At 42.0% G+C, this 26,561-nt stretch overlaps 1 protein-coding gene across 1 annotated transcript; it reads left to right on the top strand.

Annotated features, from left to right (window-relative positions):
• Positions 1-4,212: 4,212 nt before the first annotated feature.
• On the top strand, positions 4,213-26,130 carry LOC120458813 (protein Wnt-4). The gene is made up of 4 exons (XM_039646611.1): positions 4,213-6,087; positions 24,514-25,012; positions 25,084-25,311; positions 25,396-26,130. The coding sequence occupies exons 1-4, from the start codon at positions 5,423-5,425 to the stop codon at positions 25,636-25,638; spliced, it is 1,635 nt and encodes a 544-aa protein (XP_039502545.1). The 5' UTR covers positions 4,213-5,422; the 3' UTR covers positions 25,639-26,130.
• Positions 26,131-26,561: the final 431 nt, after the last annotated feature.

A 26,561-nucleotide genomic window follows, 5' to 3' on the forward strand; every position in this document is an offset into this window, starting at 1 on the left:
GAAATGGAACGCATTATGCTTCTCGTTTTTGTTACCATTAGCCCACGGCCCACCGTTGCCATCGACCCCTTTTTTTTTGTATTTCAGGGCCCGCAGGCTCTTGACTTGTGCTAATTAACTGTAAGCAAAATCAGGCGAAAGGCGCTTTAATTGAATCAAAAACGAAAACTGAAACTAAAACTGAAACCGAAACCGAAACAGCATTTAAACAATATTTCGAATTCCGCTGCTGCAGGAGGAAGCGGCCAAGTGAGCAAAGTATATATATATTTCCGCTGCTCCCTTTCGGATTTTCTTGCGCCACATTAAACACACACACACAGTGGGGGCGAGGGAATGGAGTTTTTGGGATAAAAGTAACCATTTGACAACATCATCGCCATGCTCCCCTTTTCGAGCTGATTAAATTGCTACTTACTTCAGACGATGAGAATGAGGATGATGACGGCGTCTTCGTTTTGCTCGCCGCCTTTGTTCCCGTCCACCTTTTCCATAGCTGGCGATATAATATCCCCCTGCTTCCCGTTTTTTTTTTTTTGGCCCAAATGTGTCTAGCACTCGGCCCTTTGCCGGCTATCCAGTTGGTTACCTTAAGTGGCAGCAGGAGCTGCCTATCGCATATCCTTGGGCCGAGCCCTTTCGCCTTTCGCCTTTCGAGTACTCGAAACCGTAAGAGCGTAAAACTATTTATGGATATTTGTCGCATAAACAAGTTGACCCGAAGGACTGAGGATGGAGCTGCTGCGCTGAAAGCTTTAAGATACACTTTTCTTGTGCCATACTTACACTCAAATAACTAAATAACTCAAATAATATAAGAAATTATAGAATGAGCAATCTTACATACATCTTCAGATCCAAAATACAGTGTTATGTATTTAATGCAGTTTGTAACATGATGCAGTTTGTAAGTTAAGCTTCATTACAATGACAATCAAGTAATGCACTTTTTTCTAAGTGTACACCTTGCATATTTCGATTTCTTCGCCTTCTAAATCCTGGACTTATCCTTTAAGCGGCTTTAAGAGGTTACACCAACTTATCGCATGTTTAGCAGCCAACGAAGCTCGAGGCTCGAGGCAATGAAAAAGTTTTAGTTTCGATTTCCGTCTGGCCCCTGCGAGATCGCTTTCAATTTTAATGATGATGGGCTTATTGTATGATTTCTTTTCGCTTTTGTTTATGCTGCTGCCGCTCATAACTTGTCATAAATTTGACAGGCGAACTGGCATGCGGGTCCATTATAATCGCATATATCCGTATGCGGGGAGCGAGCTCTTCTTGTCTTCATCTTTTGATGATTCCCACATAGTTTTGAATTGCAAATAATAATGACGCACTAATTGCAGCGAGTTATAGAATTCTCGGGCGGTACTTGGCTTGGCCTCCCTCAATTGGGTAACCATAAAACCGAACTGAAGTAAGAGGCCGTCCAAGTAAAAGTATATTTTACGACGGCGCAATTGGCTATGAAATTAATTTTAGTGGAGGACAGAATCTGTTAGTTGCAGTCTCCGAGGCAGGAACTGAAATTAATGTCGCGTGCAGCCGCAAAATGAAGGAAGCGTTCCCCTTTCCCTTTCCCTCTCCCTCTCCCCTTTCCTACTTTTCTTCCTGCCAACTTGTGTGGCATGTGGCATGTAGCATATAGCATTTAGCATTTAGAGTGTCGTTTACCTGCCGCGTTCTTTGAAGTCGATGGCTCTTTGAAGTGCTGCTAGTCATAATCATAATAACTGCATCGGGTGGCGCCCTTTGGCCAATTAGTTGGATTTTAGGGAGCACCTCGATCGAGATCGCTGACCACTTGAGATGATTGAGCGATTTGGGCCAACAGCGAAAAACAAGACGTCATTTTGTGGCAGGTGTCTGTAAAAATGTTTAGACTTCTGCCCAAAAAGCTTGGCAAGTGTTTGATTTACCTGTGTGTGTTTTCTCCACCAGACGAAATTTGTTTTTCATAAACAACTTCGAGAGAAATGGTAATGGAAATGGAATTTTCTCTCGCAGTTGGAAAAACACAGGAAATGCTTTACAACAGTTTAAAGTGAAGTTGCCACTTCAAAACCCTTTTTTCGGCGACAATTAGCCGAACCTTTAAACGCACCTCAGTCATGCCATTGTCACATTAGATGCATTAGGGCTGAAAGTGGGCGTTTGATTTGCACAAAATGTTTTGACATTTGCTATTTCACGCTACATTAAGCATTCCCAATGGACGGCAGTCAGTGAACCTTTTCTTGCCATCAAGGGGTTATATTTTGAAGGCTTAATTACTTTGGGAATCAAGTGCAAAGTTAAAGAAAACAATATTCTCTAAGGAATATTTGATATTTTAGATTGATACGATATATCATGCGAACTTTGAACGTTTATATATTTTCTTAAGGAAATTAAAGCCAAGGAGATCCTAATATTTTCTCTAGATACTTATCTTGTAGATAAACCCCTAGGGATGGCTAATATCTTTCAAGCCCCCTCGCTATCGTTGCGTGTATTGACAGCACTTCAGCGATGAGATTAACCGATCATGCCACCGCCGAATCATCGTCAATCACTTCCATATCAGCAGCTTAAGTAGTTCATTAGAAACCATTAGAATGGAGGCCCGGGGCAGAGATTAGACGGCGTCTCCTTCTCTCCTTCTCTTCTCTTCTCCGGGATGGGATATGGATGTGATGTGATGGGATGGGATGGAATGGAATGGGATCTCAAAGTGCCGCAATGAAAAGGCACTTGAACAGCAATTCCCTCACCTTTTCTCTCTCCCAAAGACACGGGCCCATTGTCAAGCCAATAAAACTGGTCAGCTCCGATTCTCGAGTCTCGGGTCTCGACTTTTGTGTCCCATGCCCAATTCCATTCCCGATCCCGATTCCGATTCCCATCGGACAGACACTTATCTTTTTTGGGGACTGGGGGGCGCTTGTAGTTGGGAGTGTAAGTGTAAGTAAAAGTAAATTAGATAAACGCCGAGAACGAACAATCATGCCATACAGCCGTACAGTATATTTACTGGCCTTTCTTGGAGCGTTAAAATGAATCTTAATTGAACCAAAAAAAAAAAAAGAAAAACAAAAATTCGACGGCGATGAACGATCAAAGTCAGTTTGCCGCCCTTTCGATCGATGGTGCAGGAAATATGCGTGGTCAGAGCTCAATGAAATCGACAAATGTTTGGACAAATAGAAAAACCAAGCGATGATTTTTCCCCCACCGTTTGTTGTTTTTGTAATTAACTTGTGCAAATATTGAGTGCTAGACAGGTAAGAGTATATGTGGTGTCGTTGGGTTTTGGGTCAAAAAATGTAGCTAAAATATTTTTGCCGAGTGCCTTGCCCTTTCGGGAGAGCGAGAGAAAAAAAGTAAATAACAAACAGCTAGAGTTTAAGACAAGTGGAAAGGTGAGTTGTATGCACAGAGAGAAAAGCCACTTATCAATTGTAAAAAACACGCATACGCTCTCTCGCATGCATTCAGAAATTATGATATTCTAAAGACTTCCAAAAAATTTGTTATACTTTGAAGATATATTAAAATACATTACAGATACTCCACTATTTTTTCACAGTGTTCCCGGATGGATAAGCCTGAGGAGAAGAGTGTCGTAGAGATTGAAAGACTGCCTGATGGATGGACTGGGCAAGCAAACATGGAAAAACCTCGACAAACCAAACCCCGGTTTATCTGGCGAAGAAAAAAAGGTAATAGATAAACGGAGTGGCCGGAAAATGCGCGGTAGCTGCTACAAGTGACTAACCCAGAGACACTTGCCTGCCAATTAGCCACGGAGCAATTACGGCTGACAAGTTGTCGCCATAATTAATGAAGTGATGTCCACATATTGTGACGGCGATCAATTGGCGGCACGTCGAACATACGAACATGCAACATGTTGCAAGTCTGCCACTGGCTGCGCACGCAATTCGGCTGCTCAATATGCGCCAACCACGACCGCGTTTGCCTATCAGAACCCAGGCTGTGGGTAAATCCTTCGAAGGACTCACGGTGCCAAAGACGTCGAGGCACAGCGGCAACACCACCAGCAGCAACAGCAGCAGCAGCAACAGCAACAACAGCAGCAGCAGCAACAGCAACAACAGCAGCAACAGCAACAGCAACAGCAGCAGCAGCAGCAGCAACACCATCGGCAACACACGACGGTCGACTGTCGATGATTCAGATTCAGTCGAGTGCCGAACGAGCTGATGGACGCACGTGTGGCGCGGTGGTTCAAGAAATCCCAAACAGAAATCCCGAAATCAGATTCAAGCAAACAGACAGTGCCGTCGAGAGCGAGACTCGCACGCATCAAAAGTGTTGGGAAAGCGTGAAAACTGCTGGCATCCGGAAAACACAAAAAAGAAAATACAAAACAAAAAAAATAGTTCTGAAATTCTAGTGGATCCCCGGTGTGTGATAACTTCTGTGATCTTCTAGCTGCGCTGCGTATGGCGAGTGGCCGGCCGGCCGGCCCCAAGAAAATTCTCCAAATGCGTGGCGGCGACTTTTCATGTGCTGCGGAAAACCCTCGAGTCCAGGCTGCCCAGATGGATGGATCGGCGGTATAGAGAAGCACTGGCGACGGCGTCGCTGGCGGTCAGCCACACTCATTGCAAGTGCAACAACAGCAGTAGCAGCAGCAACAGCAACAGCAGCAGCAACACTGCAGCATCAACACCTTCGAAACGGGTTTACCCGCGTTTTAAAACGCCCGATCGTCTTGGGTGGGGGGAGAAGTGCGCCTTTTGATCTAGCGCTCTGCGATCGGAGAGATTTCGATTTCGATTTCCCAGGAAGCGCAAAGGAAAATAGCGCTCGGGAAAAACGCACATAGCTAAAGTAAATAAATCATCTTCGGCCGTTTGAAATAACAAGAGAGAAACGTTTGAAGTGCCAATGTGAAAAGTTAAAAAGTTTATGCGGTCCACTAACAAGCAGGAAAAAAACACAAAAAAATATGTAGCTGTCTGAAACAAGCAAGTGGAAATCAAACGAAAAGTATTAAGCAGTCCAAAATAAGTTACACAAAAAAAAAAAAATAAAACAAAATTCACGCAACTATCAAAGCACATAATCTCAAAAACAAAATCGCATCGAATAGAATATTAAACAATTTTTATACGGCCACTTAACAATTTTATATTAATCGAAATCGAAAACGAAATCATTTTGACAAAATATACAAAACGTAAATTTAATTATAACGCTAAAGAAATAAAATAAATATTTAAAAACGTAGAACCCTAGCATCTAGTAATTTATTAACTAAAGTACTTACCACAAAAGCATCCACAATATATCACGCCAAAAAGTAGACTATAGACAACGCATTTAGCAAAATCTACAATACACCAACACAACCGCTTCGATCATCAATTATTAAACAATAAATCCATAAAAAGTCCAATAAATCAGTAAAATGCCATCGTCAACGGGAGTCCTGGTGCTAATGATCCTCACCCAGCTGAGTTTGGGCCAGGTGCGAAACGAGGACCAGCTGCTGATGGTGGGCCAGAACGGCGATCTCGACACCAGCAATCCTGCAATTCACCACCAGCAACACCAACAGCACCAACAACAGCACCAACAACAGCACCAACAACACCAACAGCACCAGAGCAATCACAATCTGAACACTGGGAACACCATGAACAGCACGATACTGAATACCCTGATGGGAAGCAACGCTGGTCAGGTGGTGAACAGTGCCCCGGGTGGCGGTGGATCCATGATCAACCAACTGGGCAGCAGCACCTCGAGTGTGCCCTCGATGATTGGAGGCGGCGTGGGGTCCGTGGGCCATCCCTGGCACTCGGCAGTTGGACTCGGAGTTCCGGGCAACGGCATGGGACTACCATCGAGCCATGGCCTCGGCGGCAACATGGGCGGCTCCCATCCCCATGGACACGCTCTGGCAGGACTGGCCAAGTTGGGCATCATAGTGCCCGGCAGCCAAGGATTACCTGGGAATCTGGGATACGGCGGCACCATGCACACTGGCGGCGGAGTAGGAGGCGGTGCCGGAATGGGCCTAGGAATCGGCTCCAGCGCTAATAACATGGATATGCAGCAGGGCATTTACAAGTGAGTCAATCTAGTGCTACTCCCTAACTCAATTGAACTGAAAATCTTATCAATTGATGGAGATCTTTCATCTTTCATCTTTCACTCGGCCATCAAATTGTTTTGTCCTACGAGCATTTCTGCAGTCGCCGCATTTTATGGGCGCCTTTTTTATGCGACTTTTTGTGGCCCCAACTCCAGTTGTTGGGCAATCAACGTTTACAATTATTTTTTCTGTGTCCGCAATTATTAAAACATGCCCACATGTTCAAGTTTAACCCATCTAGTGAACTCTGGTTTGCTTGGCATTCTGATTTCTTAAATGAACAGCCCTCTCGGTGAACTTTGATTACATAAAATCGACAATTTATGGTTTGAGCAAGTCTGATCGCGTTAATTAGGTGAATTGAAGGGCTCTACATGGAACTGCACAAGTTGCGGGGTTCTTAAATTAAAATATAATTAGATAAATACAAGGTCAGGAGCTTCTGTTTTTTGGGGAAATTATTTTCAGAACTGATAGTTTTGATCAAACAATTATGTTTTTGAAATTCCGTATTAGTTTTTACTTTATCTTTGGGTAAAGTTTGAAGCAACTTCCCTATAAGCAATAAAGTACAAATAAAAAACTTTTAAGATGAACTGGAATAAAATTCTGGAAATCGCAGATATGGACTTCCTGTTTGCCCCACACTATCTGATCGTCCTCAAATGCTGTTATAATTCCGAAAAGTTTATAATAATCGCTTCCTGATCTCCCGGACAATTCTGTGTATCTCCAGCGCTCTTTTGATCTGGCAATTAACTTGCCAAGTCAAATAAATACAAATACCGCGAAAAGTGCAGCAGTCGGCATACGAATCCCACTTCAAGCCCTCTTCTGTTTTCAGTTTGGACCTCAACTCGGCGATATTTTCGAGTTGCTAATCAGTTGCAATGCAACATAAGTAGAGACCGCACTCAGACACTCGGAATGAAGGGAGGTGGCGAGCTGGGTTTAAACAATAAAGTAAAATTATTTATATTTGTTTTGTTTGCGGCTGCTGCTCTTCGGCAGCCTTTTAGCTTTCAGTTGTCTGCTTCCAGCTTTATTCAGCGCCTGTCAGCCGAAACCTTCTGCAAAAAGGGGGTGCTGCAATTGTGGGGGGTTGTCGGTTGTCAAAATGCTGCTAGCCGCCTTTTTTATGATTATTAGCAGATGCGAACAGCAGGGACGTGGGGCAAGGGGGGGCATGGGGCACGGGGCAGCTGCGGTGGCAGAGCGTAAATTTTACTTACACTTCACCATTAATTTGCCCACTGACAGGGCAGCCATGGAAGGGGTGGTGGGGGTGGAGGCCAACGGGCAGGACCACCAGTTATTATTTGTCATTACAAAACCACCCAACAAAAGGGGAAAATCCCATAATGTTCCTGTAACTGGAGGGATGAGATTCTGCACTGCGCGGCTGTTTCTGAGTCATAGGTGTGCTCATGAATATTTTAAAAACTTGTCAGCATTTCCCTCTGGAATATTTAATTTATTTTATTATGTTTTTGCCTAAGCCACAATAGAAGTTATGTTTTTTCTAATGAAAAGACATTGTAAAGATTAGGATAGAAGCTAATACAAATTTGGAGTGCAGACTAAATTGTATATAAAATCTTATATAAATTTGGAGTAAAGACTAAATTGTATATAAAATCTTATACAAATTTGGAGTGCAGACTAAAATGTATATAAAATCTTTTATAAATTTGGAGTGCAAACTAAATTTATATAAAATCTTATACAAATTTGGAGTGCATACTAAATTGTATATAAAATCTTATAAAAATTTGGATCTTAAATCTTATTTAAATTAAAAGTGCAAACGAATTTTATATAAAATCTTATATAAATTTGGAGTGCATACTAAATTGTATATAAAATCTTTTATAAATTTGGAGTGCAAACTAAACTTTATATAAAATCTTATATAAATGCTTAGTTCACATATTTAAGTTTAAACTTATGGGTAAACTTATGGTTATACAGAGGCAATTTAAACAAATATTTTTCTGTGCGTATGGGCTTGATGCCTTTTTTCGCAATTGGCCATTCTTTTTATTGCACAATGCTCCCGGTGGGTGAACGGTGCCTCCTGGAACACTTGATGGGGCAGAAAGTGTTTCGCTTATTTTGCTTGGCAATTTTGCTGTTCTTCTATGCAGTGACCCAAGCATTGGCCAGACGACAGAAATCGATAGACAGGGTATCCCATCCAGAAAGTCCGTCCAGTTCCACTCGATTCCGGGTCCGGGCCCAGCTGAATGAATGGCAAGTCGGTGTCCATTTAGACGCGCTGCTTGATTACAATTAATCGGCTTATTTGAGCAAGACATCGTTTGCTGTTGGCCATTAAACTGGATGGTAATACCTATATATGTATGTTTGTGTATGTGTACTTCCCCCATTTGCCTCCAAATTCCACGTAATTGCGATCAGGTGGCAGTGGCAGTGCAAAGTGCGACTTTATTGATTCGAAATGTCAGCACGAATGGCAAAAGTCAAATCAGCACTCAAAGTTGCCCAAGACGCACGATGTGATTGCCAAGGGTTTGGTTTTGAAGCATATAACTTGGTAGATTGCATTCGTGGTTTAATGAAGTTGGTTTAGGCAATGATTGGTGGGTTTAAGACAGACAGAACATTTTATAGAAACCCTATTTATACAACCCATATTCCATTTGATAATTATTCCATTTGGACCCTCAATCAATTGAGCCCATTAAAAAGCCATTCCCCTTGAGCTGGCCACTTCAACACCTGCCTAAACCATTTTGCCAGCCCAGCAAATCACAGCTTTAACCCTTCACCAAACAACTCGACTCTTCAATCAATTTCCCCGTGTCGAGTTCGAAATCAAAATCAAAATGTGAACGAGATTCTGGAGCGACTACGCGACGCCTGTTTACACAATCAATATGCACAAAATGCTGATTAGGGGATGTAATGAAAATTTAATAATTGCTGTCAGGGGGCACTCTCAATGATGATGAAGCTGATGAAGTTCCCTCTGGTTGCCAGAGCACAAAACTTAGAGTTGTAAAAGACTGGCGCAATTAATCTCCCATGTCAGGGTTGATCTGGCAATGAGGAGAGTTGCTTGTCTAAGAACCAGAAATCCCAGAGAAGCCACGGGGTTGGTTTCAGTTTCAGTTTCAGATTCTGTTTCTGATTCAGATTCAGATGCAGAACCCAAAGGCAAAAGGCAAATAATAAAGTAATGTAATAATGTTTGACAGTCTGCGTCACAGTTCGCCGTCGTCTGTTGTTTTGTTAACAGGCATTTATGACATTATACGGCGCAGAATTATGTTGTTACAACCCCACAGGATCTGAGTTCCGAATCCGAATCCGAAATGCGTCCCCGTATCCGTATCTGGAACCCAGACTGGCTTTGTGTCCTTCCGTGATTTCATTTGCCTTACAAGCGGCAAAAATCTGTTTAATTGTGCGTAAGACAAGGTCCCCGTCCCCGTCCCCGTCCTCTCCCTGGAAACTCCCGAACTTAAATATTTGTCAAAGAGTAATTAAAACTTACTTACCGTTTCCTTGGTTGCCTCACCCGGCCTTTATGTCCTTGCTTTTATGTCCTTACTTCATCGGGCGCATTGTATGCCAACTATGGCTGCAAGTTTCCATTGTTGTGGATAAAAACTTTCCGACTATATCATCTTAGTTCATTTCAGTCGAGTTGAGTTGAGTTGAGTTGAGTGGGGTTTGTGTGTAACCCTGGCGGAAGCATAAAAATGCTAATTTCCAAGACACAAGAAAAGCCTTTGTTTTGGCCGCAAATTATGGTCAAGTCGAGGGGTTTTCCTCAGGGGTTTTCCGGGGGGCTTTTCCTCTCAGCCATCGACGATAACGATTATGTGCAAAGTTTTGTTTTGTTTTTTTTCTTGTACTCTCGCCGCAAAATTAAAAATATCCAGGCGAATTGTGCGACAACTGCAGTTGTCATCGCCATGTGGCACCACCCGAAATTTATTTGTCTCAATAAGACGACAATGAAAATGTCGGCGGGTCTTGAGGTTCAGATTTGGTAATGGGCTGGAACAGCAGGATGAGGATGAGGGGCAGCAGCTGGACGACTTATGAGCCTTGTACTTATTTCTGAAAATTAAATTTCAGGCACTTCTTGTTATTTCTTTTATTACTTCATTTTCTACTGACAGTTGGTTCAGTTTTTGCAATTCATTAATGGATAAACTGATGTTGAACACACCTTAGCCTAATTTCCTCACAATATAAATTCAACGGATATTTTGATTGAGAAAATGTTCAGCTCTTATAAAAGCCATATATTAGCTATCCAATTGATGATCAGCATGCGCGGAATTTTCCAATCATTATGCTAATAAATTACCGATTATTCGACTCAGAAATATTCCGACCTTTCAATTCGGTTAAAGTATGAGCACTTCGTTGTTTACGCAAAATATTTTCCATATCATTTTCTAGTGATTTTACGGCTAACAATTTGCCTGCCATTTGCCATTTGAACTTTTTAATTTTGTCGTTTTTGATGGCTGCGTTTTATGAGGCCGTTGTCTCTCAACTTGGACTGCTTCTCGACATCTCTTTATTCCTCCAACTCCTCCAACTCCTCCAACTCCTCGAACTCCTGATGGCATTTCCGTTGCTGAGGTTTTTGTCTCTTAATGATAAACTGGGGGTTCAACTCCGTCTTCGTTTTTTAGACTGTTTTGTGAATAAGTTTTCCCCGTTTTGGGTAAATTCCTTTATGCCGAATGTCCTTTTGTTGAAATGAAAGGCGGGCAAAAGGAAAAGCCAAAGCTGCGCCATAAAAGTTTAAACAAAAAGCAGCTGCCAGACGAGGGAGCACACAAAAGCGAGATCGGAGTCATAAATTGGCCATGATGAAACCCAATAAAAATGCCAGCACAGAAATGCCGATGATTCTGTGTCGATGCTGCTGATGATGAACAACTCTGGAGAACCAAAAAAGAAACTGCATTTCCGAGGGTTGCAACTGCCACAACAATAGAATGCATTCGGCAGCCTCCGTCTCAGTCTCAGTCTCAGCCTCAGCGCAGCGTTCCCATGACATAAAATGCATTTTCATGTAATCATCGGAAAGTGCGTGAAGAAAATCGTCCAAATGAGTTAAACAAATCAGGCAGCTCGAAGCCGGATTCCACAGTGATTCAAGCGTGAAGCCCAAAATCAGACACAAAACGCACTGAAAGGTGTTAAAAGTAAGACAAACTTCGAGGAGCAGATGCAGAAACAGATTAAAGATCCAAATGCAGTTGCACACTTGAAGAAATTTGTGCATTCAACATATATTCTATGTTATATCTATTTTTATGATCAACTGATTTTTGTCAGCTGAAATCCCTGGGCGAAGTTTGTTTTCCATTCTAGTTGCATTCGGCTTTGTGCTTCATTTGTGCTCAGTTATTTTTCTGAGTGCAGCTACAAACGCTGTTTTAGGTGGCAGCCAAGTGCAAGATGCGGTTGATTCTGTTTTATTTCATTTCTTGGAGTTTGCCGTGTTGTGGTCGTGTGTCTAAAAGCGTGATGGCTTTTCGAGTTGCCTTTGATCTCATCTGCCGCGGACTCGGCATTTCCTCGCCCCCGTTTCATCATCCATCTTTTTAACTGTCTCTGGACCAAAGTTTCCCAGTTTTCCCAGTTTGCCAGTTTGGCAGCGCATTGAGGAAGTTGCATCAAAGACAAACAACGAGTTGCCCCACACACACATGTGTGAATACAGATACAAGGCATAGATACAGATACAAGGCATAGATACAGATACAGATACACCCGCAGTTGGGACCTTGAAGTTTTGTGGACCTTGAGGCACGCACCGCACATCAAAGCGTCAGAGGCGAGGGCGAGATCAAAGAGGGGGCCTAAGCGTTTTGCCACACGCAGTTTGCGACTCCCAATTGCAGTCACAAAGCCCCCAAAAACCCCCCTCCCCACCCCTTTCCATTTCCCATTTTCCACTCACACACTCGTACATCCTGCTGTCTAAACGGTTTAACCTACAAAGCGTTGACGTTCCTGTTTACTTAACCCTTTGCTCGGGCTATGATAACTTTCGCAAGCGATTGGCGGTTGTGGGCATATTTTTGTTTGCTTAGGAAAATATTTATTTTTGACTTGGGAGATAGTTATGAAAACAAACTCTTGCGTCAACGGGCGAGTCTATTAATTGACTTTATTTAGAACTCTATATAAATAGCCAGAGGGATGCAGAACTTAGCGCAATTTGTAGAAGTGAATATTATTCTTTTTTTAAGAGTATATCTTTTGCGCCCTTTTGCGCCAGAAGCCAATAGATCTTGACTGCCTCGGATTGTCACCGAAAAAATGCTGCTGCAACCTGTCCCGCAGCAACATGTTGTCCGCGTGGCGGCATCCCATGCACTTTTCCTCGGCTTTTCCCCTGCTTTTCCCCGCTTTCTGGTGTCTCGAAGAGGTGAGGAGCCGCAAGACAAGCCGCCTGGCTGCGCTTTGATGTTGTGCCTGCCGCGTTTGCTGTTGACATAATTGGAGTTTTGGATGGTTGGTTCCTGGCCGGGATTGGTCTGTGGGCTGTTGGTTTGCTGGGTTTGCTGGGTTGGCTGGGTTGGCTGGGTTGGCTGGGATGTTGGCACTCACTTTGCGGTACTTTAAGAGGACCGGCACATAATTTGCGCAAATTAGCGACAAGAGTCATGGCATGCCGTCAAACATCGTTGGCGGGGTCTTTAAGCCTAATTGATGCTCAGGCTTGAAGCCTAATGGTCTGAGCCGCCTCTCCGGATTCATTTGCTTTCATCTCGCCTGCTTCAGAGGTGTGACCAAGTTGGCACCGCTTGATGCTGATGCACTTGTCCTCGAGTGTCGTAGGTGTTAATGTGCATTTGCTTGGTGGCTTCAACTCGCTTCCCAGATCGATATAAATTGAAAATTTGACCCTGTACAAAAGACGCGACAACGGCGGCGACATAAAAACCAAATAAAAGCCAAGCATCTACGCTTTTTCCAAGCCAATCAGACTACCGAAAACAGTTATGGAAATGAGCAGTAAACTCGAAAACGAAAAACAAAAAAAAAACAGGATCTAAGTTAAGAAGCCGACGACAGCACGACATCATCATTGAATGCTACCCCGAAAAAAACAAACATGCGTGGTCTTTTAATTCAATTTGTGGGCTTGTCGAGGGGTAAAATGAAATGGATATGCTCCACTTGAGGTTGGGTAGTAATCTGGCTGAATCTAGAAAAAAAGACGTTTAGTCAGCAAGCTGAGTGAAATGGAAAATTAGTGGAAAAAAACTGTGGAAAAAGGACTCCAATCAATTTCATTCTAATGGTTTAACAGTCTTAAAAAGTGTAATCCAAAAACTTAATGAATATAGTTTAGTGAGGCCAAAGTACATGAGTCTTACTTATGAAGAAGTAAGTGATATAAAAAAGGAAAATAAATAAAAAAAGAGATATACCACAATTCACCAAGATTTCACAATGAAATAAATGCCTTAATTATTTCGAAAATAAATTAATCAAGCTGCATAATATTTTAAATAACCTGATAGCACCCTAAATCAAACCACCCTCTTTCCCCGTATTACAACCCACTCAGACCCCAAGAACTTGCCTATTAGCTGGTATCACTTTTGGCCCCATCCACACACCATTGCACCGCACCACCCACTTGACATCTCAAGTTTTCTAGATCATAGCCCCAAACATAAATATCCACTTGACAAAGTGTTGTGCGATCGCCCAGACATAAACTATATAGAATATTCCCACTGGATCCCCACGAAAAATTTCACTTTGCACAGGCGAAATTCAAGAGCAAAATAGCAGAGCGAGTAACAGAGATGATGGACCTTGAATGGCAGTCGAAGGAAAAAGGGAAAATGAGAGGAAAATGCCACAGACTGAGAGGAAAAACGCTGATTGACAAATGCAGTTGGGGGAATTTTCACGGCGAGTTGAGCGATAGGGGCGTTGATGGATGAACAGAAATACGGACGGGTCGTTTACCGTAAATGTCTGAACCGCCCGGAACCTCCCCCCACCTCTTTCCCCTTTCCACGTAGCACATTTTCCCCTTTGGGCGAATCACGGCCCAAATTAAATGAAATTAACACGCGTTTAATGTCAAACTGGGAAAACTCACCTGCCACCCGCGTTCGACACACAGAAACCGAAACTCACTCACATATGATTTCCCAGCCAATTGTTTACTTAATGACGTTCATGTGTCTTGTGTGTCATTTGTCGGCTTTTCTGAATTTTCTGCCTTTTCTGACTCTCCTGCCTTTTTGCCGCCACGAGTGAGCGCGCTGTCATAAAACGATTTGATTAAAGTGATTTTACCGCCGCCTTCGAGGTCCCAAAAACCAAAACGAAATAAAGATACGAAAGCCAACAGCTGGAGCTGGAGCTGGTGCTGGGAACTCCACTTTGCTCTCCGTGTTTTCCAATTAAAACGCAGTCCTGTGCCGCAGGCGATGCGCTAACATTTATTTTCGGAAATCGAAAAAATTCAAAGGGGGCAGGAAGCCCGACTCTCGGAGCCAGAAGACTGATTCGAGCCAGCAAAAAAAAAAAAACGAGCGATGACCCACTGGAAAGTGAGAGTGAGTTGTGGGAAAAATGCAGTTTATCAGGGAATATTTTATACGCTATTATATACGCTAGAATGAACCTTTTAAATGTCCTCAAATTAACTGACAACTTTGCCAGTGATCAAAATGGGTTACTATGCATAAAGCGCAATGAAAAGGTTAAGCAAATATACAAATATTGTGGTTAATCAATACATTCTTTTGTAAATGTGAATGTTTAGAAAATATTTAAGTGTAAGAGTATTTAAATTCTAAAGTATCCAAAATATGGCAATGTGTTTTAAGCTTCTTGCAGTAAAGAGTATCTGTGCAAAAAGAGGGCAATAAGTAAAAGTGGCGGCGGCACAAATTCTTTGTAATTAGTATTAAAATGCTTTCCGCTACGTTTTCACTTGCTTCCCGACTGCCAGTCGCAGTGCGATTCCCCGGTAAAATTCAACAGGCAGCATTCAGCATTTAGCATTCACCAGGCACTCAGGCAGTCAGGCAGTCAGGCAGTCAGATGTATTCAAATGCAGTCAAGCAGCCAGCCAGTTAGTGAGTCAGTCAGTCAGTCAATTTGTCTATGTGCCCTCAGGGCGCTTTACCATATCCCATATATCCCATATCCCTATCCCCTACAACCCATACCCTTTCCCATTCCCATTCCCATTCCCATTCCCATTGGCAGCCCTTGCTGCTCTTTCTCGCATGATTGAAGGCAACATGTGTTTCGGAAATTATGCAAAATTGCCTTTCTGGCCAACAGAGCTGCAGCTATACAGCCATACAGCTATAGTATATATCTATATAGCTATATAGCAGATGCCAATGGATGTGACTGGCCGATTTGGTGCTGCAACTTTCCCCGCCACATCATCCATCGGCTTGTCAAACTCTTTTTCGCGGCAAGTGCATTTGCGTTGCATTTTTCGCCGCTCATTATCATGGCGCACAGTTCATTTCGAAAGCGATTAATAATGCTTAAGCGCTTCTTGGCGTTGACAGCAGGCTGGCGAATTTTGTGTGGTCGCAGCAGAAAATTGTTTCCAATTCCGAAATCGGCAGCCCCTCGTTTCTTCTAAATCAAATGCACTCAGGAAAACGTTTCTAAAGAACAAGAAGTTAATGAGAGAAATTCAAACTACACAGTGTTCAGCAATCGTTCGTAAATTATGTATTTTGGATTAAGGATTTAATTAAAAAGCTTTCAATGAATTTCTTTAAGGAAATCCATTTTACTTTAGGTTATTTTGTTAGCTTCAGCCTTTTGTCCTTTTTTTCTGTCTGTGCATCTGTTCCTCTGAATTCTTCGTCTGTGTTTGGTCATTTGTTTGGCTTAAATTTGTTAGCGTGTTGAGTGGAAACAACGAACGGAAGCGGCCAACAAATTGGGAAAATGGAGTGGCAGAATTGAGTTTAGGGAAAATATTTTCATAACAGTATTTTTCGAGAATCTTAACAGAGTGCGACATTCCCTGAAAGCTTCAACCATTTTCCTAAAAACCACTTCCTCCATTTCGCTGATGTTTAAAAATGCATTTGATTTGTGGTTTCAAGTTGGTTTTCGAATGTTTATGCTTTTTGTTATGCTGGCATTAATATTCATTAACTGGAATGATACATTTACAATCGATCTTGGCAAGTTCTGGAGAAAACTACTCTCGATTAATAGACCAATAATCGAGATTTGTAAAGTTTACAAATCGAAAGCAGACCACAAGATGCCAGAAGGCAAGAGATCCGTGCAACATGAACTTGTTTTATCACCTCATAAGAACAACATTGCCAGCAGCAAGTGAACTCAACTGATTGAATGCCTTCGTGGCAGCATTTGATTTGTTTAGAGAATAAAGCACAGACCTTTCTGTATCTCAATCTAGTACAAGTACGTGTAAATGTATCTGTATCTGTATCAGTATCCGTAAGTGTATCTGTATCTCAATCTGTATCTGTATCTAAATCTATGCGTGGATGTTGCCCGTTGGTTGTGGCATCTTTTTTGTGTACATGGCGCCAACTTGGCCTCGTTTGTGGGGCGGGATTTTTGCTTAATTAGCACTCAATGAACAACTTGGAGAGCTGGGAAAGAGTCGAGGAATGTGATGTGCGATGGTACTTCAATCCCGCCCCCATACATAACCCATACCCATACCCATACCCATAGTGCATATAGGAAAACACCACCTCCAAGGCCATTTTGTGAGCCAAGGCAGCGCGAAGCGAGGGTTGCTTGTAAAAATCTTACGAGCTTTACGTGACCGTCCATTAATACATCATTGCGGCCATGTTAGCCACGCTTTCACCCCCGCCAAAGGTTTCCCATTTTCCGAGGGAAATGAGCTGATGATGGCGTGGAAAGCGAAGCCTGGTTTTTCCTTCTTTAGTTTCGCAATGGGCCTGCACGGGGTGTGATATCAGGATCGCTTTTTCGTCATGGTCATAAAAACGCATTTTATGCGAAACGCATTTGAGTGGATCCGGGCAGCCCACAGAGCAACTGAGTCTGGAGTCTGGAGTCTGGAGACCATGGCTCTCGGTTTGAGTCAGAATTCTGGGTGTGGATGTGGATTCTTATCGGTTTATACCCGTGCGTTTCTCTTTTATGGGAAAGTAAATAAAATGTAAGCCAAGAGCTCCCTCGCAAACTTTTAATGTTGATTGCGTTTCGCGTTGATGTTTAATTTTTATGCGAGTGTTTTATTCAAAGCTCTTACTCCACCATCAATTCTTCTACATACACTCACAAAAATGTTTTATTTTATAAAAATCTATTATTTAAAACTCACAAGAAATAATTACTTTCATTGCAGCCAGTTTTTCTTTGATTTTAATGGCTACTTTTGTAACTATCGAGGTTTTTTTATAATTGTTTTTTGTAGTGTATAAAAAACAGACAAGCCAAGTCGCAAAATTAATCATTAATAGCTAAGCTTAAGCTTTGTTTTCCCCGCTGGTGGTCGTTGCCTTGGAGCCAAAAGGAAAATTGCCAGGAAAATTAATTTAAATCTATTCGCTGGCAATTTTTATGGGAAAACTTCAGAGAAGAGCGGGAAAAGCGACGACCAAAATGCCAGCAATTAATTTTAATTGCCCGGCGGAGAAGAGATAATGTTATGACAATTCCATAAATAAGTCTCAATTTAGAGGGAAATTGGAAGTTCATTTCTGATATGCAAAGGCTATCTTATAAATCAGTAAGAGAATGTCTATATTTGGCGGAGTATTTTCGGTCTTAACACAAAATTACCTGATAAATTCTCGAGGGCAGAAAAGCACTGGCTCCGAAACAACAAATGTCTGTAAAATGCTGGAGAAATTATAGCGGCTAACAAAAATGAAAAGAAATGCAGACAAATTGCTGGAATGCCGTTCAAGCATGAACGAGAAAATACCAGCCATAAACGCGGCAGTGGCAGTGGCAGCAGCAACAGCAGCAAAAGCAGCAGCACCGCCAACAAAACCATCTAATATTAGCTGAAAAATAGTTTGGCAATGTATTCAATGAAAGGGGCAGCAGCAGTGTGCACTGGATACTGGAAGTTGCTGTTGCAACTGCAACGCCACAACAAGCGGAAGCTGCAATGCCAAGCAGCTGAAGATTGAGTGCCAGAAGGAGGAGTTTTTTGATGGTTAACGAAGCAGATTTGGCATTCTTGAAAGATGATAAATGTCAAACGCAATGGTTGGGCTAAAATGTTGCACGATTCGTCTGCGATTCGGTGGCAGAAACAAAGGCTTGGCTTGGCTACAACTGGAGTGCAACTGCTCCCTCTGAAGATTTTTTTTTTCCAGAATTTCTCTAGATTCTTAAACAGCTTACCTAGATTGAATCTTCGTGGCTTAAATAGGAGTGTGACAATGAAGGTTCATAAGCCAACACAAAATTGGGGGCTCAATAATTTTAATAAATAAATATTAATTTGGAAATATTGGAAGACAATATTACATCTCAAGACTTTCAACATCTAAATCCAATTACACATGTATTAAAATCGTTTAGATGTATATTTATGTTTCCTTGTCAAAAATTCCATGACAAATTTCTGTAATCAGTAATTGTTACCAATTCAAACGAAACTTATTTACCTTATAAGTTGAAGCGATTTCTTTTCGAGTGATGTGTTTATTAGGGGCGTGGCCGAGGTAATGGCGTTTGCTGCTTAGGCGCAAAGTGGCTTGCAGCCGTTGCAACATCGGTGCAGCACGGCAGCAACATGGGGCAAGAACGGAAGATGCTAGGTGTGAAGTGTGCCCATCGCACGGCTAAACCTGTATATACATACATACATAGTACATATATGGGGTAAATATATGTAGGGCTATGTTTGTGCCCCAATGTGAGGGTTGCAAGCGAAATGTGTCGTAAAGATTTTTATTGCATTTTTATGGCGCACACGCAGCAGCAGCATCAGCAACTTCAGCTTCCGCTGCACTCAGATCAAATTCACTTATATTTAATTTAGGCTATTGTTTTACAAAATCTTTTCTTAAAACTCATACTATATCTTAGTAAAATAAAATATTTCAAAATTATATTCAACCTAATATTTATTGATAATTGTTAGCTTAATAAAAAGATTCTTAGCAAAAATGTTACCAATTTTAAACTTGACATAGCACATAGGCATCAAAAACAAGCCAAAAGTGGTAGGATTTCCTCCGAGTGTAGCGGCAACAGCAGCAGCATGGCATTTTTGGAAGGCTTCCCCTGCTCACTGATAAACTTTAACGCAAACAAATTAGAAGTAAAGGTGGTCCGCCCCGCCCCTTTTCCAAAGGGGGCGTCGCATGCTTTTGCATTTTCCGATTCCGTGCTTGCCACAGAAATCGGCTTTGAGTAAATAAACCGCAGCAGCAACAGCAGCAGCAGCATCAACAGCAGCATTGCCTGCAACATGAGCCGCAAGCTAAGTAAGCCGTTAAAATGCTTTTAAAACTAAAATAGCGATCCAGTGCGGAAGAGCAAGTGGCCGAGCGACCCTCGCTTTCTGGGTGGGCAACTAAATTGATTGCTGCTGCTGCTGTTGTTGCTGCTGCTGCTGCTGTTGCTACTACGCAGTGGCTGGCTTTTTGTTTTTAATCATTTGCCGCAACGTTTTATTAAAAATCCAAAAAAGTAGCGACGTCATTTTATTGTCTACTTACTGCTCGCGTCCAAAATCCCATGCACAAATTTTATGAGCCAGCCCATAAAAATGCCTTTTACCGTTCTCCGTTCTCTTTTTTTTTTGTTTTTTGATTTTGGGTTTTCTTCGTTTTGTTTTTTTTTTAATTTTGTGCCAAACTCTCGGGGGGCACATTTGTTGCTGCTGCGCTGAAGTCGCCGAAGGGGAAGCGACATTGTTTACGGCTACAACTGTTTGTTGGATGATGCCAAAATTGATGACCATAATCTTCGGCACAGGGAGCTGTGCGAAAGGATGCGCTTTTTATGATGAAGCGCCGTGTTGCAGCCGAAAAACAACCACCGACTATTGCTGCCCCACACTAACCACCACCCACAAGCACTCAAAAAAATAAACACTACATACGGTATGAGAAAAGGATTCAATTCTACTAAACTATATATATAATCTATATAAATTATATGTGTTATTTATTATTAAATTGTACCAAGTGCACTATTTGAAATACGAAAAATCTTACCTTTTTGAAACTTCTGAAATTTAGTGTCTAGTTTCTCGCAGTGCAACAGTGCGCTCCCCTCCCTGGTTGCAACAACATTATTCATGGGGGGGTTCGAAAGAAGCGGGAGCGGAAGCATATTTTATGTTTTAACGCTGCCGAAATTGGGCAGCAACAACAACATCTCATACATCAGCATTTAGAGACCCCTCGTCCTGGCAAAACGAACGCAAGGGGACTTGCCCCAAAGGGGCGGACGTTTGTCTTGCGGTTTTCGCGCTTGCAATTTGGCTCCCTTCCCTTCACTTCCCTTTCCTGTCTTTTTTTTTTTTGCTGTCAGCAATTGTTGCTGCTGGCTGCTTTTACCGCCTTTACCGCTTGCAATTTAGCGGCTTAAGCGCAATATTTACAACGCATTTTGAAGTGTGTTTCGTGTGCCATAAAACGAATGAATAAATAAGCCGACAGGTGCAGGAAGCGGACTCAGCGGAAGATTTAAAAAGATACAACAAATGACAAAAGGAGACGACACTGTTAAGCTGTAAAGCCAAACAAATGGGGTCCGCATGAATTATTGAAAAAGAGTTATGCCAATTAATGGGCACAATTTTAAAACCTTCTTTGGGAGCTCAGAAACTGCTACACAGAAAGAAGCGCTTTGATTGTGAGTAATAAATACCAAATGATCAAATATATACAATTTTATACGAAATGTTATCATAGTAACATAAAGCGTTTTAAATTAGTACTTCAGCTTATTTGTTTTAATACGTACTGGACTGATCATTTAGTCTTTTTATCTTTTTTCGTGTGTGTTAAAAGATATTCCTCGAATCTTCATGAGGCGAGTCGGCCTAATGATCGCCACTATTAACGACTGTTTGTGCCCATATAGTATTTGAGAAAACTGCTTGTCTCTCAGCAAATTGCCCATAGAAATGACGCCTCATTGGCCCCATTCTTGCTAGGCAAGCAAGCAAAAAGCACAAGCACAAACACTCGCACAGAAGCACAAAATCGAAAAATCTGAGAATCCCAGAAGCAGCGCCTTCTGCTTCATTTGCCAGCTATCAATTAAAGCCAACCGACCGCGTCGCGTTTTGCTTAAGTTCATCAATTTTCCGATCCGATTGGGTTACAGTATTTGCACTTGCTTTTTAATTGAACGTTTCGTTGCCGGGGGATGGTGAATTATGCGACAGCTACGCCAAAAGCAAACAGAGGAAACCAAAACAAGCGGCCAGCAAACAAACAAACAAACATTTTGCCGCCACCCAGAAAAGAAAATCAACTGGAGAGTTGGTAGCCCAATGCAAGTCAAATGTTTTAAAAATAATCAATGCATTTCGGAACGGGAAGAATAAAACGAACTGTGCGTGGCTGGCAGCTGCATTTATGTTTTGGCAATAAAATGCAAATGGTAAGAAGACCATAAAAAAGTTCAAGTCGAGAGAGCATTTTCAGCTTTCGATATGCTTATGCTGCTCTAAAAAAGATTTTATGGATGCACGCCTGGGTTGATTTCCGTTTTCAACGTCATCTACACAGGGAGAAGTGGGTATATGGATTTTCTAAGGTGTTTCTCAAACTAATATTAGCTAGTAATACCTCTTCAATTTACCAAAATCAAAAATAGGAAGTTTCTTCTGCAGTTTCTTTTCTGCTGGAAAATATTATTATATAATTATATAATTTTTTTGGTGTTTTTCGAACTGCTTTCAATCACTGACTGCTGCAGTTGCTGCCCCCGTCTGCGCCTCTGCCTCTGCTTCTGCCTCCTGTTGCTGTTGCACATTTGCTATGCTGTTTGGGGCAGCATCAACGGCAGAAGCGACTAAAAACTGTTAAGTCCATAAAATGCTTTTGCCGCAGCACAAAGGGATTTATACATGTGCTTTGCCCGTCCACCTGTGTGTGTGTGCCAGTGTGTGTTGAATATTTTACGTTTCTGAAAATTTGATGAATCTCCACAAATGCAGGGGTAAAATGAGGGAAAGGCGAGTAAAAAGAGCACTCAAAGCACACAACACACAACGCACAACTCCAGCGTCATCATCGCACGAGGAAAGTATCCATCAACACTTTTGTTTTACGGCGCTATCTTCTCTCCTTCTTTACTCCCCCGCATGTTTGCTGGCACACATCCGTCCGTTAGTCTGTTCGTCTGTCCATCAATTTGTTGTTTGGCCTAACCACCAACTCTTCACAGTTTGTTTTGCTCTGTGGCCATTTTAATAGCTTTCGACTACTTTGTATCTGAAAGATACGCATCTACAATCTATGTGCATCTATATCTATTTAGCCGTGGGCTGAAATTTGTGATATTAAAGTGGCTCCAGAGCTGGCTGTCTAATTGTTTTAGCCAGTTGCCCGGGCCAATTGTCTGGCCTTTTGCCCCGTAAACGTTTTGTCAAAAGGATTAGCTCCTCAATGTTTTCAATGGCTAAGGCGACACACATTATCCAAACTTGAAATGGGTAAAAGGGGAGCCATTGGCTGGGGGCTTTGCCTAATGCGCTTTGCACTACACTTGCAACAAGCAAATCGGATGCGATAACAATACAAAGCTTACACGACGACTTACATGGGCTTTGAGCTGTAATTGAAGACCCCAAGGGTCTTGAACGGGGCACTACAAACTGGTCACAAATGCTCTCATGGCATAAAGATCTACAGATCGACACATGTCAATTCAAATATCAATATTGTACAATCTATACTTCTCATGACTTTAGATAAATCAACCTTAAAATGATTGAAACTTGTTTCTAGCTAACAATTTTCATCTTTCAATTGTGTGAATATTTTGTTCTTTTTTATTTTTTTAACTTATTTATTTATGAACAAGTTGTATTCATTTCACGCAGATTTAAAAACCAAATAAAATTAATATTTCTTTGCCGAACTCATCTAATAATAATATTTAAAAATCAAAATAAAGACTTTCCCCCACCAGACCACCCAATTACATTCCAATCCATGCTAGTTTTCGTCAATCGCCAAATGATAGTTTAATCAAGTCGAAAACTACGTCAAATATCGAAATAAAGCAGCGGGAGATAAATAGATAAAAATTGGCCAGCCGAAGCAACAAATTCGTGGATCCAAACAAATGCCACAAGTGTAGTGCACAAGCTACTTGTAAACATTTCAAACATTCAATTAATTAATTAATTGCGAAAATGTGGCAAATTAATTTGCCATAAAAAGTGAGCACGCGAAAAATGTAGAACAAATCTCAATGGAATATTATCAACAGACATCGAGTGGCGAAAGTTTGTATCGAATTGGGGGGCAGATGAGCCCGGGAAGAAGGGGGAATCTGTGGAAAAGTGGGGAAAATCGGTGCCTCGAGGCGCAGATGGAGACGGAAATAGTCGGATAGCCAGATAGTGGGATAGCCGCAGATATGCTGAGCTCGTTACTCATACGCCAATTTACGACGCACTTAAGTTTTATGAGAATTTAAGATTTCCTGCAAATCAGCATACTCCACAGTCCCGCGGCGGAGTGGGTGCCACAAAATGATAACCGAAGCTGGCCAGGAAGCGGGTGAGGTGCAGCGGCGGCTTCTTTTTGAAATAATTCACAGACACTCGTACTTCCATACTCACAATTAGCTCAAAAATAACTGGAAATAGATAGATATGATGGCATGAGGAACCGATTCAAGGAAATTCCTTCTGCTGTTGCGAGAAAACTGATAAGAAGGCGTGTTGTAACTTTTGATAAATCAAATAAAAGTTTCTCATGCGCCGGTTTATTATTGGCAGTAAAAACTTTGTTGCTCAGAATTTCGATTGTGCAATCATTAGGTTATTGGTTGCTAATAAACAACTCGAGTGTCATATTTTTGAATTGAAAACGATATTAAGAGTTTAAAGAACTTGTTTTTAATTTTAAACAGAGAGAAGGCGCACAAAATATTATTTCTTGCCGAAACGGTATTTTTACCGATTACTTTGACTAAGGCTTCACTTGAAATCCGCTAGGTGGCGCATTGGGCGCAGACATTTGTGTAAAATGCATGTAGATAGTTTTGCAAGCCAGATGTAGATGTCGCATACAAAATATAGCTAGAAAACAGTAAACTACACATATTCTTTGGTCTTAAAATAGCTTGTTTTTTTATAATAAAAACTTAGTTTTTAATATAATTTTGAAAAATAACTTTTTCCGTTTTCTAATGAATATTATCGAATACTTGATGCCTTGCAGCGAACACTTTATTTCGGAGCACACGGTGATGGCGGTGTTCACTTCGCAGGGCCAAGTGGGTGGACCCTGCAGATACATGCCGGCCACGCGGCGACAGAACCACCAGTGCCGCAAAGAGACGGGACTGCCGGGAACCCTTAGCGAGGCCCGCCGCCTGGCCACCACCCACTGCGAGGAGCAGTTCCGCTACGACCGCTGGAACTGCTCGATCGAGACGCGCGGCAAGCGGAACATCTTCAAGAAGCTCTACAAGGAGACGGCCTTTGTCCATGCGCTCACGGCGGCCGCCATGACCCACTCGATAGCCAGGGCCTGTGCCGAGGGCCGGATGACCAAGTGCAGCTGCGGACCCAAGAAGCACAACAGGGAGGCGCAGGACTTCCAGTGGGGCGGTTGCAACGACAATCTGAAGCACGGCAAGCGGGTGACACGCAGCTTCCTGGACTTGCGCGGCGGAGATGGGGACGAGGTCAGCGAGATACTACGACATGACTCAGAGGTATTGTCTACTTGGAGATGAAAGGAGCAGAAGGAGATATTTGATAGTAACTAACTTAACTTTCCTTGCAGGTCGGCATCGAAGCTGTCTCCTCGCAGATGATGGACAAGTGCAAGTGCCACGGCGTCTCCGGCTCCTGTTCGATGAAAACCTGCTGGAAGAAGATGGCCGACTTCAATGCCACAGCCACGCTCTTGAGGCAAAAGTACAACGAGGCCATTCGCAAGGCGCCCAACCAGCGATCCATGCGCCAGGTGTCCTCGAGTCGCATGAAAAAGCCCAAGCAGCGACGCAAGAAAGTAGGTTCCTCAACTATAAGATACCCCTTAAAAATATACCACTAAAGAAGCCAACTAAAAATGCTGCGAAATTCCCATTCACAGCCCCAACAATCGCAATACACGACGCTGTACTATCTGGAGACCTCGCCCTCCTACTGCGCGGTCACCAAGGATCGGCAGTGCCTGCATCCGGACAACTGTGGCACCCTGTGCTGTGGGCGTGGCTACACCACACAGGTGGTGAAGCAGGTGGAGAAGTGCCGCTGTCGGTTCAACAATGGGCGGTGCTGCCAGCTCATCTGCGACTACTGCCAGCGGCTGGAGAACAAATACTTTTGTAAATAGACGGGGTGCCATCTCTCGCCGACTTTCACCGACTTTCACCGCCCCGTCTCCATTATCATTATCTACCCCCCTCTCTCTACTGTGCTCTTTGAAAATGTAATTTGTAAAGTTTTTTTCTACCTTTATGGCTTGTAATTTTTTTCCATTCCTAACAAATATTACTGAAATGATAAGCAAAAAGAACGAAAACGAATGCAAAACGATAGAGATCGATCAGAAAGCTAAGGCTTAGCTAATGGCCAAACTCACCAGCAAACTCACACACATACTCAAATGCATCCACACACACACACAGAGTCACACAGACACACACAAGCGCATACATGCATCTATCTATTTAATTACTATATAATATATAGTAAACATTAGCTACCGTCGCAAAGAAAAAATCTCAAAAAAATCGCAAAACTTTATTTAGCAAAACGGAAAAGCAACAAAAAAAACACACACACACTCACACACAAACAAGAACAGAAAAGCAGAAGCTAACAAAACAACACAGCAACAAAAACGAAAAATAAAAATAAAAACAAACAAAAAACAAAAACAATTTTAATAAGTATTTAAACATACAAAACAAACCAAAAAAAATACAAAACTGAAATGAAATATAAAGTTTCACATAAAAATAAATCTGCAAATCGTCTTTTATTGTGGGTGAGATATTTTCGATCATTCTAACATCCTACAGATAAGTCTACATTTTAAATAAAACGATATAGAAGCTTATAAATATATTTAAGGATGAACTTAATAATATCTTTAGTAGGATATATGTTGAGGAAGAAACTAGAGAAGCAATATATGTCCATGCAAAAACCAGAGCTGAATTAGAAATAAATATTTAATTAATTTTTGACAACAGTGATGTGCAGCCATGCAAACATTTGAGCAATTAGCGTACTGTCGCTATAAAAAAGGCG

This window comes from Drosophila santomea, chromosome 2L (assembly GCF_016746245.2).
Source record: "Drosophila santomea strain STO CAGO 1482 chromosome 2L, Prin_Dsan_1.1, whole genome shotgun sequence".
NCBI classification, from domain to species: Eukaryota; Metazoa; Arthropoda; class Insecta; order Diptera; family Drosophilidae; genus Drosophila; species Drosophila santomea.

Bases quoted from the DNA above. Each gene is read 5' to 3' on its own strand.
- LOC120458813 (XM_039646611.1), top strand. From the start codon at position 5,423: ATGCCATCGTCAACGGGAGTCCTGGTGCTAATGATCCTCACCCAGCTG. The intron at 25,013-25,083 runs GTATTGTCTACT...CTTTCCTTGCAG, and splicing joins TACTACGACATGACTCAGAG to GTCGGCATCGAAGCTGTCTC. The intron at 25,312-25,395 runs GTAGGTTCCTCA...TCCCATTCACAG, and splicing joins CCAAGCAGCGACGCAAGAAA to CCCCAACAATCGCAATACAC.